General features: G+C 45.5%; 3 protein-coding genes across 3 annotated transcripts; 1 reads left to right on the top strand and 2 right to left on the bottom strand.

The window, feature by feature from the left end:
• Positions 1-1,200: 1,200 nt before the first annotated feature.
• DFL_006462 (uncharacterized protein) lies at positions 1,201-3,558 on the bottom strand (the record flags this gene model as incomplete). The annotated part of the gene is made up of 6 exons (XM_067635896.1): positions 1,201-1,307; positions 1,388-1,613; positions 1,673-2,041; positions 2,117-2,475; positions 2,541-2,637; positions 2,725-3,558. The coding sequence occupies 6 exons, from the start codon at positions 3,556-3,558 to the stop codon at positions 1,201-1,203; spliced, it is 1,992 nt and encodes a 663-aa protein (XP_067490280.1).
• Positions 3,559-4,524: 966 nt separating this feature from the next.
• On the top strand, positions 4,525-5,466 carry DFL_006461 (uncharacterized protein; the record flags this gene model as incomplete). The annotated part of the gene is made up of 2 exons (XM_067635895.1): positions 4,525-4,861; positions 5,018-5,466. 2 exons carry the CDS (start codon positions 4,525-4,527, stop codon positions 5,464-5,466), a joined length of 786 nt encoding a protein of 261 aa, XP_067490279.1.
• Positions 5,467-7,011: 1,545 nt separating this feature from the next.
• Positions 7,012-8,844, bottom strand: DFL_006460 (uncharacterized protein; the record flags this gene model as incomplete). Its single annotated transcript, XM_067635894.1, has 4 exons — positions 7,012-7,507; positions 7,592-7,904; positions 7,987-8,220; positions 8,376-8,844. The coding sequence occupies 4 exons, from the start codon at positions 8,842-8,844 to the stop codon at positions 7,012-7,014; spliced, it is 1,512 nt and encodes a 503-aa protein (XP_067490278.1).
• Between the last annotated feature and the right edge of the window lie 2,871 nt (positions 8,845-11,715).

The raw sequence follows: 11,715 nt of genomic DNA, 5'->3' as shown, positions 1-11,715 counted from the left end.
ATAATTTGTTTCGCCTCATAGGCCGGTTCCCCTTTCCGACAACTTTAGTTACTCAAAAGCTCCGGCTATCAATTGCCAGACCAGTCGATCTCTATGAAGCAAGAAATAATCTAATGCAACTCAGCTAAAGTTTCGATTGCCTGAAGTTCACTAAAGTAAACTTAATTACATTAGCTTCGGATCGCGATAATGATTTGGCGATTTTGTTCGTCTCGAGAGTAGCTTCCACAGGGATATCCCTGGGATCCCGTTCATGACGTGGACGCCGTTGTTGGATTTTGTCTCGGTGCAACGCGGAGGCTTGCATCCCTATCTTCCGACAGACGAAGGTTTTGGCAAAAAATGTGGGACAGCATCATCAGTCGCTCAGATTATAGTTTATGCGAGAATTAAGACGGCCATGGTGCTTCAATCAATAGGTTTTCAGCGGATGGTAAGAACGGTGCATGAAGTTCCTCATGTGGGCGCCTGCAAGGGGAATCTAAGGAATCAGGATACGACATTTTGGCTTGGTAACCAGATTTGGTTATTCGATAGGAAAACTATGGTAGATGAATACGGATGTTTTCGAATTATGAACAGGTAAGCGCTCTGTAACAAAAGAAAAAGTTGCAAGTCCTCTCTATATGCTTAATGGAGGCATCTGAACCCATAGAATCAAATCGCTAGTATGCTAGTCGGATCGAACGTCTGTATGTATGTACGGTGTATGATATGAAGCAATATGTGCTAAAAAGGAAAAGAAACAACTAACGATGCTCGAACCGCAAGAATGGGAGGTAGAATCGAAGCTATCGATTGCGTTGGCGCACCCAAGGTTAATATGAACAGAGAAGAGAATTCTGCTAAACACCAAAAGGAGAAATAAGGAAAGGCGCGATCAATAAAAGCCCTCGAAAAGCCATCCCTCTAAATTATTCTGAAATTATGTGAAGATGCTGCTACCTCCGGCTGTCCCATTTAATCAAGATAAGAAAAACGAGGGAACCCATATTATGCATGTCGTTAAAAGAAAATGTTGTTTTTGAACTTTAGAAGAGTCGTGAAGTCGTAATTCGTCGTTGTTTCCGATTTATGTTATGTTTGCCATATTTACTCATACCACTAGGTGAGGGAAGACTCCGCCATAACCCGGTATGTGGCTTTATGCAATCATGACGGCGAAATTTTCGCCAAAGAAACTAGGTCACACTAAAGAATTTACCTAACAAAGATAATTCTGGACGTCCACATAGTTTCATACTCGGCGCGGCCCCGAGGTGTTCGTGGGCGTTTGGCAGTCTCTAGGTTATGTGTCCGTACAGCGACTGGAATTATCGGGGTGAGAAGGTGAAGTTAGCATGAAGTTTTGCGGGCCAGATTCAAGTATTAGTACATTCAGACTTACCCGAAATATTTTCCCCAATCTGCCTCATCATCCGGAAAGCCTCATTGTCAAGCTTGATATCCGTATAGGTTTGGGCGTCGGGGAGAGTTTCTTTCCGCAAAAGAGCTCCGAGAGGCATTTCGAGTTTCTTGTGGTAGTATTCGAATGCATCAACAAGGTGATTGCCAGACCAAGACCATAGGTTTCGATGGTGGTCCCAGTGAGCAAGGATTTTATCGCGGTGGAACTATTATGGCCGAAGTTTAGTAGGGTAGACGGATAACAGGAGGGCCAGTGAAATCTTACGGTAGATCCAAGGTACTCCACGTATGCCTGTTGGGTTTTCAGGACAAATTCGACAGTGTTTAGAATAATGTAAACGGTAACCCATAGTTCCAGCCAGTCTGTTTTCTTTTTAGCTTTGAATTTTGTCCATATAGTTTTCAACAGATGCGTAGCACTTGAAACCATCCCTTTGATGATCAAGTTGTCCAGCTGATTATCCAGCTGAGGCGGAATAGGAACATATCCGAATAGGAACGATGTCTCATCATCGATTATGTTCGGCGGCATACCAAGCAACTGGTCGCCGCATAAGGAACGCTCGGATGCATTCAAGTGCGCTCCTACCCATATGTCTAAGGCGCAATGTACGATACCATTAGGTCTTAGCTTCTATCCCCCGAATTAGTATGTCTATGCGTTTTTGGGAAGGTATATGACCGATTAGATCGAGATAAGGCAACTTACCGAGAGGTGGTCAGCTAATTTCATAATACTGATAGTAACAGGAGACGTTCCTTGTGACATCATATCAATCATGAAGGCGTTCCGATAACATGTCATCCTTGTGAGCAGAGTTTTGTACATCTCCTCAGAGGAGTAAGCAATATATGGCTGCACTTCGATGAATGCGTCTGGCTGCCTACCTCCAGGACTCTTTTTGAGATTATCTCCGGGTTGCGGGACAAATCTTCTGCATGCAACCACGAGTGGCTCACAAAAGGTTGATACACTCAGTGGGACGCAGTGAAACTTCAGCTCTACAATTTCGTCCGATGCCCACACTTTCGTGTGCTCTGAGACAGGTACAATGTGTATTGGGGTGTCTTAAACTTTCGGTTAGCAAGTCCGTGCGTCTAGCTACAATTACGCAAGGGAAGGGGTCACATACCTAAACGAAAGAATGAACAGTCATCGAGGTCTAATCTAAAGCATAGATGAGGTGACCCTTTACACGGTGGACAAATACCCGTGTGACTAGCATGGCACTGCACACCCAAATAATTTCCGATAATACATCAGCTATCCAACCTTATTTAAACGTCCGAGGGCAAAAAGCAGCGGCATTGACTCACCTTCTTGTTTAGCATGCGACACCTAAAGCATCCACCCCCAAACTGTCTTACCAGCGCCTTTGATCTCTTCTCCTCGTCTGTCAATTCTTTGAGTGCCCCGTGTCCACCTTTTCTTGCCAGCTCAGGAGGGACGATACTAAACTTAACTTCCCCGCTTACTGTCAAAGTCGGAGTTGATTTAGCTATCTTTGTCGCTCTCCTCTCAGCTGGTTCTCCGCCATCGACCTCCTCGATTTTATGCTTCCTTGAGTTTGTTTTTGTCGGGGCTGGTTTTGAAACAAGCTTTATTTGATAACCCTTAAACTTTGACGAATTTTTGCTATTCTTATATCCAGATGGCGGTCGTTCCACCACAGGCGGATGACTGACTACCTGCGGCTGAATTCCATGGTAATTATACTGATGCTGATGATATTGACTTTGTGCATGACAGTTCTCCACGAAGCTGCCTGGTACCAATGTGTTGCTATTGTTGGGTTCTAGTGCAAACCCCGTTGCCGAGCTGCGACCTCCACTCAGACTCGAGGTCGGCCTCGGGATTGGAATTTGATGAGAAAACTGCAATGGCGAACAATTTCTTCCGAAGAGGGGCATGAAATTTTCGGGGTCCCACGGCGTCCATTCTATGCTGTCGTCGATGTCGTATATGCTTTGGTTGAAATGCGGAGCGGGCCCAGCGGGGAAGCCAGTGAGAATGTCATGATCTGGATGAGGGCTCAATGAACGACGGCGAGGATTCGGAGAAACACCACTTGGGGCACTTGGTAGATAGTCGGCGGTCTGCTGAGTATGTCCCCCCCAGAAGTGATGGAGATAAGAATCGAGCTCCTCCATCGCTTAGTTAAAACGTTCGCGTTCAAACACTGCTCGAGTCCGTGGGAGGCCGGAGGGTTGGTTCTGTGTCTTAGAATCCTGAACTCCCACCAACCGGCCCAATCTTTTACGACGTGTTGGACTGTTGTGTTTGGTTAAAGGGGCACAGAAGGAGAGTAAGGGAAGGTAGGGAAGGCCCTGGATAAAATATAATATCCAAAGAAGCTAACTAGGCTTGAGCGTATGCAGCTACAAAGATATAGAGAATGCAAAAGAGGAATAAAATGCAGTGGGATGGTTTGACTGTTTTAGAAATTAATGGCGGCGGCTTGGACAAATTTAACATTTCCCGCTCTAAAATTTTGGACGCCGTTTTTTGTCTGGCCTTCGCTTGTATCCGGGAGGGCAAGCTGGACCCCAAAAACGAGGATTGTGCATAATCCGCCCTGAGCTGATCATGCGTCTAGCAAAAAGGAAACACTAGCTTCATGACCCCACGCAGGATCTCGAACCGAGCTGGTGGGTACGCACCATACCGTATCGGGACATCACCGTGGCCTGGGGCATGCCTGGGGCACCGTGGCTTGGCGTATGTAAATGGGCATCTTGCCCACCGGGCTGCATAAGGAGATTTTCCAAGAATGATACTGCCTATGCTATACCTCGTCGAGATTGCCGCTGCACTGCAGTACTGGTTGCCGTAACTTTTCAAGGTTACTCATGTTGGTGTTTTCCTTCTGGAGAAGGTTAAATGCGAGATTGGCTAAGTTGCCAATGTGTATATAAAGGTCCCGGCTATCAAATTCTCATTTCCTATCGTCCATAACACTCAAATATATACCCTTTAATTCTAACGGGCCGACCCTTCTTTCCTTTGTGCTTTATGTTTTTTCATGTTCTTCGTATCTCAGCTGAGATTGTTGTCATTCTCGCAAACTAAAACACTAGAGGCCGGTCGTTTTAAATTATTCATCGTTTTTTCACGGAATGAAACTGCGCGAGGCTTCCCCACGTGATCTTCCCCAGATCATGGAAGTCCTCCTAGAGGGCCTCGTCGATGATCCAATGTTCGACTGGACTTGGCGTTATAGACATCAATATCCGTGGGATAACTATTACTATTGGAGTCTCAGGATCAACTCCATGATCAATAACGCTGGGGTGGTTTTCCTGGTTGTTGAACTTGATGAAGCTGATAAATTCAGAGATAAGGGAGATCCAGTTGGCACCCTAGTCAGCTTCATAGTTTGGAAGAGAACCGGAGAGGACGAGTACGCAAAAAAGCGGAGAAGTCTCAAGGCAGGGATCCTCAATATGCTTGATCGTAAGTATACGGTTTTCACTTTTTTGTTTTCCGCATAGTTTTCCTTTTCTTTCTAACTGTTGTACTATCTTTCATATTATCCTGGAAGATTTTATAAGAGCTAGATGAGAAGCAAAAAACGAAGGGAATTCTAATTCTTATGCGTCCAAATTGAAGGCACAGTAAATACCCTACAGGACTACTCGATGACACAGCACTACCCCGAAGGAAGACGAGATGCCGATTATCGGAGATGGGCGGTCCTCAAGAAGGGTGTGAAAGCAGTTGATGCGACATATTTTACACGCTATCAAAATTTTTGGGAGTTAGAATTACTCGCTACCCACAGGAAGTATCGTCGACATGGAGCCGCTACTATGTTAGTGGAGTGGGGGGTAAGGCTGGCAGACGAAGAGGGGGTGCCTTGTTGTGTCATCTCGAGTCCAATGGGAAAGCCAGTATATGAAAATAACGGGTTCGTTCTGGCCTCAGAAGAGAAATGGGTCTTCCAAGTCAAAGGAGAGGAGGAAAAGGTCGAATGCTTCGTTCTGATTCGATCGTCAAAGAACGAGCGGGTCTTATCTGCAGACACAGGCGAAGGGTACATGATAGTGTCATCATTATAGGTTACATATTCCTTTCGGGCTTTCCGGCGTTTCCAATCGTTTCCCTTTTACTCGAACTTTCGTTTAGCAACAGGCATAAGGATGGTTTTATATGTTTTACATGTCGCTTCTAGCCTATAGGGTTCCCTTTCTGATGTTCATTTTTGTCTCCCCGCAGCAACCAGTCGCATGACTGCTGCAATTTTTGCTCATATTCTGGATGATAAACGTCTTAACGAATTATGCATGTATGTACGTAATTTCTAATTCTACCACCGGCAGTGCAGTCCGATCATGGAAACACCTTTTCTCGATTCCCCACACTTGCCGTACATGTCACGCAGCACCGCTTGCTTTTTCCCGCATCAATGCATACCGCAGCTTACATAGGGTCTCTGTTCGCCGTATGATAGAGTCATTTTTCTTAACTAATTTAATTCAGCAGCTATCGGTATAAAAGTAGATGTTATCTCTTGTGCCGCATTAATCATGACTAACTAAATCAGGTATTTTAGAAGAACACAAAACACTGACCCCGGGCATGTTTCTAGCGGGAAGTCTGGAATAAGCCTACCCTGGGTCTGGATGAGCCTCTACATTCTGGAAATATATAATACATGCCTTCCTTCCCGTATTTGAAGTAAGGACGCCCTTATTGGGAAAAGAAACTAAAACCGAGCTTGCAAGTCCCCCAAGCAGGAACCAGCCCGGCGGAACCTGGTGGCCAGATAACAGACTAAAATCCATCAATGATATGCACGACATCCAGGCATCCTTCGCATATATATGTCTGAATAGGTAATGTGAAACGAGCAAGTTGGAACAAGGCTTGCCCTAGTTCATGCGCTTAAGAGGCTTCTAGTCCCAATCTTTGACTGGAAAGCTAAGAAGCCTAGACTTGTAATTACTCTCCACGTACACCTAGCACAGCGCACTTGTGCCTACACGTGCTCAGTTGAGAATATAAATTGTGATATTGCACTGTGGATGCGGCCTGGTGCACGATACAACACAGTCAACACATTGAAGCTCCCCCTTGGGCGCCCTTTTTGTGTTGGATATTAGGTAGCCAGCGCCAGTGGTTATCAAGTAGAGGCGGAAGGTCAGGGACTTTATTAGCAGGTTACCCAAACAAAATTATAGACTGATGTCGATAGAAACTTGGTGGATTAAATTGATTAAAGGAAATGAATAAGCTCTAGATACTGTAATAAATGTGAGCCTATGTATGTATATATATCTGTATGTGCTTGTATGTGTGAGGAAAGGAAAGGGAAATTCGTTTCGGAAGGATATCTAAAAATCTAGAACGCTGAGAAGATCAGATCACTCGGAAAAGAAACAAATGAAAAGGGTTAAAACAAGTGCTTTTGATTGGTGGAACGAAGTCCCAGAATTATAAGATGTAAAAGAAAGATATAAGTTGCCACCACATGGGTAAACCGATAATGTACGAGGTTCCCCCGAAGGGGAACCTCCGTATTAGCTGGCTTAATGCGTTGCTGCTGTAGCTAGAAAAGCTGAAAAGACGCGAATGGAGGCGCACTAGATCGGAAAGGATTCGCCTTAACCATTCGTTCCAGATGGGCTGGTTGCAGGTGGGCCTTGTGACAAGGCTGCAAAGTTGAATGGGTCGATGCGGTAGTTGTATTCTGACGGAGAGATATCGTCCGGATATATTTCGTCAAAGGCGCCATCCAGATGCTGGGGGAGCCGGTATGCCCGCTCATTGTTCTTGATAAAAGCGCGGATCAAGTGTCGTCTGTTGACACCTTCTCCGATTGAGGCATCTTGGAATTCCTCACGCGAGTGGACTACAGCAAGGTTGTTCATAAATTGAATGTCACCTTTCTGTAGTTGGACACGAATGGAGTGACGTTCAGCCGTAAAGTGGACACTATCTAGAGCCTCTGCTTGGAGGAGGGTGAGGGGCTTGGGAGTATCGCTGCTATTCGAGCCGGTGAATGGGCGACGGGCGACAAAAAGGATTGGCTTGCCATCTTCATACCAAAGAAGTGGACGTTTATAGTAGGCCTTGGACTCGAAATCATGCGTTGAGAAACTACAATATATACTTTGTTAATTTATCTATGCGTCGGCCGCGGCTAAATCGCCTAGTGCTATTCTCTAAAACAAATTTTCATACCTATTCAACTTCCACTCCTCAGCCAAAGTTCTGATTACGTGCGGTTTAGTTGCGGCTAGTTCATTATAGACTTTTGCAGAGCTAGCAATCATGCTACCACCACCGTTACCAGCGACTCCAGCGACGAAAAGTGCAATGATGTGGGCAGTATCGTTGTGAAATGACTTAGGCGTTGGAAATGTATCAGCACAATCGATCTTTCGTTGTTGGGCAATGACTATGACTTTTGAGTGTCTTACCATGTGAACATTGGTATAGCCGGGCGATTTAATCAGTCCTTCGGCGTACAAGGGGCGAAGGTTGGTCAAATGAGCTAAACATAATTTGGGCAGGAATTAATATGTGGGAACTGGATTGATGTATAATACGTGATGTGATAAATCGGGGAAACTTACCTAGACCTGTACGGCTTAATGTCTGCATACCAAGTTTTCCGCCGACATAGCTGCTGAGCCCCATGAATATGACGACTCGTTCCATTGGTGTGTACCGGGAAGAATCCAAACCACGGACGACAGCGAATCCGCGTCTGTCATAAAGATTGGATACAGTTTGTTTCATCTTGGCCTTCAAGGAATCACTAATTAGGAATGTCTCAGCAGAGACATGATTCACGCTCTCATACTTGCCTAAATATGTTTGTCAGCCACGCACACTATGTATTTTGCTATTTGCTAAGCATGAGTTTTTGCCTCTCCCATGGAGTAGAGGTAGCGTCGTTTGGGTAAATCTCCGATTTCCAAGACTCGGATACTCGTTGCTGATTGCAAAAGAGGGGACTAACCAAGATAGGATTTCATAGCAGCCTCGACCGACTCAACATCTTCGGCGTCAAGGCAGACAAGCCAATCTTCCTCAGTGATTTCAGACGCAGTCCAACTTAGGGGCCCTTCAACAACTGATGGGAAGCCAGTTGGGAGACTCTGGTGTTTTGATAAGATAGTCTTTAGATACGCCTCCCTTTTTTCAAACCCTTCTTGAGATGGGACATAATTGATCTTAGCAATACTTTCGATCATGTCCTCACTTTGAGTCTTGAGATAGTCTTTGAGGCCCAAGACTGGTGCTCCTTGCCCATACGGAGCCGGTGCCATCCTGCTAGTAGTGGTCTTGGAGGAAGCCGATTGATTGAGGAAAGAAATGTCGAAAGTCAAGTTCGGATTCCTTAGTGAAGATTCGGAATTTGAAGCGAATGGAGATTCTTCTGGGCCGATGATATGGAGAAGAGGGTTTGGAATTGAGCTGTGATGCATCGAACAAGGGTTATATAAATTCAAGATATAATTGATGGTTGTAGATAGATCGAAGAGAATGGTTCTCTGAAGTGGGTGCCGTTCGTAGCTGGCTGTCCGCTCTGATAATAAATATTTTGCGTCGGCGAACGGAAGGCGCGGTATGTGACAAGATTATAAACAAAGCCTCATAAGTATAAGAAAAAGAATTTATAAGCACTGGGCTAAAGGAACCACTAGACGAATATTCCGAGCAAAGGATGGAATCTACCGATAGAGATGTGGTTTATACAGCAAACCTAGACTTGATAACAGATGAGACACATGACCCATGTCTCCAGATCGCATCGGAGGGAACAGATTCTAACAAGATGGTCTGTTGCAAACATGAACCAGCGCTCGATGTAGCACTTGGGATTATGCCGACGGGTGGAGATTCCCATCACTCAAAGGCCGCCCATCTCATCCTGAAGCGCTTGATCTCAAGTTCCTCGCAGGCGAAAGCTCTTGTTGGAAGCTGGAAGATAACACTGCTTCTACTGTATACGGCAGGCGGTAATATCAGAATTCTAATTGTGTTGGTGTTAACTTTTTAAAGCGGGATCGCAAAAGGAAAGAAATATTCTCACTCTTTCGGCAATCGAGTTGACATCGCGCAGATATGCCTAGGTCAAGGCTTCTGTTTAAAACGACCCCACTTGCCAGCTGCCAGCTGTAAGTAGCTGCACGGTGCCTGGATGAGGCTAAAAGGCGAGGGGAGATATATGTAATCCAGTATGGCTAATATGACGTGGAGAACGCCATGCTCTCACGGGGAAATCCCACCTTTTGCACATATCGTGGTGGGCCACTTTAGCCTCATCTAATTAAAAATGAACTGGCCTGACCGCGCGCGGAATTCATCTCTTCAACACCATCGACTTCTCAATTGTAGCCAGCCAGCCCAAGTCCCGAAGAAGCCCTAGGCCTGTAGATTTTCCTGGATCTCTTAGCGGGTGATCCATGGGACCGGAGAGCCCAATCGCATCTAGTCCCCGACATTCCGCGGTCTGTGTTTCACCTCAGCTTGATGACCACCCCGACTCGAGGGGCAGGAAAGTAGGTATCAGGCTCCCTACGAGATATATTCAGGCATCGCCTGACTCTGTTTGGGGCCTTTCACCGCCGCTGAGGATTGCTGTCACGATATCAAGACTACCTTGAATCATTACACTTCTTCATCATCACTCAGCTCAGATATCATAGTTTTTCGTGGTGTATGGGTTCCTCCTGATCGTCACATACAGTATGCAGCACTGCCCCTTGTCATCCAACACACCAGCTCTAAAGCTAATTTAATAAAAAAGAAAAACGCGGGCACCAAACCGGCTAATCTCTCTGTTTGCTCGGAGTACGCAGGCCACCAAGATCTCTGGATGTCTAAGACACCTCCATTGATAGAAGGTTCAGCATACAGCGATTACTTGATATGAGATGCACAATGCGTGAGAGTGAGGAGACATTGGACCTTCGACGGCATCATGGCGGCGCCTTGAAATTCGAAATTTCCTTTCGATTCTTCGCAATTTGCGAGATTTGGGAGGGCCATTGAATTCATGAAGCATGAGGTCCCCGATTTGAAAAGCTGCAACAGCTAGCTGCAGGGAATCCGTAAAAGTAACGCCGCCCAGTTCCGACCAACCAAACGTGCAGCTCAAACACCTGCATGCTGCAAGCTGCTTCCTTTTTATGCTCGAATGCAACAAGCTTGGAAAACTCCTACAGACAGTTCGACTGTCGAACCTCGATTCAGAGCATCGCAATTGAATAATTCCTTTGGTTGCTTTACAGTTTGAGAAGGTCGCTTAGCCACGTCTTTAGTTAACAGATGAAAATTTTCCCAGCCAGAACTAAATCTACTGTGTAACAGTACACCAGTCTAGAAGCAGTATCCCTTTCAGACTTTTAACCAAGATTGGCGAAATGTATTCGGATGGAATAATTAAACTAGTACCTTCGTGTTTTGCACTCCCTACATTTCAGGACTTAGTTACTTGTGCAAGACTTAGTTGTCCGGATTATGTAAGTCTGAGACTAACTGAGGATTGCAAGTTGATAGTCTATGCCAACGAATACAACAGGATGGGATCCCCGCGAGCGAAACTAATTCCTAAGGATTTATACCATCGATTTAACTTCCCGCAGTTTAATAAAGCCTGCACGAGATGTACTAAATCTACTCCCTGCGAGAGTTTTTAGATATTTTCCCGCACCATGCGCCCCTCCCCCGCGTCCAACGTCTCGAACGGCGAATCCGTGAAAATACGGCGTATATGTGACATCACACATCATCCAAACCTGATTCCACGATTGCTAATGTTAAAGCTAGGATATTTCCATTTGCATTCCTTTTTAGCTCTTCTTGTTTTGCAGAATTTTTTTTACCCTAGTCTCAACCCTTCACAATAGGTAGATGCGCTATGTTGTTCTTTACGAGGGTCGGTACTATCCGGAGATGTAGGCGAGCCTGTAACGTATAAGCCGTGCAGCGGGACGAAATTTTATTGACTAGGGTTAAATAGCCAGGACGTTCGTCTATGGCCTCATTAATGTCACACAAATTTCTTGATTTGTTGGGTGCATATTCCTACTTCCGGTTTTCCGGCCTGCTATTGGATATGAAATGTCCCGATGTTATGCCTGAAGGCCGGGTCTGCTGGAGCAGGTCCACCAGTTAACGAGTTCCGATTGCGCCCCTAAACTTACTCATCATTCTAGCGTGCAGGGCGTATGTTTTCCCTATAAAACAGTGATATGTTCTAGCGGGTAATATTTTTAGTATGGGTCAAAAAAACTTTCCGATTATATCCTCGCCTGGTATCCGGGTACGTACCGGCAGCGGCTGTAAGATAT

The sequence above is a fragment of the Arthrobotrys flagrans genome (genome assembly GCF_004000055.1).
Source record: "Arthrobotrys flagrans strain CBS H-5679 chromosome Unknown unitig_9, whole genome shotgun sequence".
NCBI classification, from domain to species: Eukaryota; Fungi; Ascomycota; class Orbiliomycetes; order Orbiliales; family Orbiliaceae; genus Arthrobotrys; species Arthrobotrys flagrans.
This window is presented reverse-complemented; position numbering and strand designations above follow the sequence as displayed.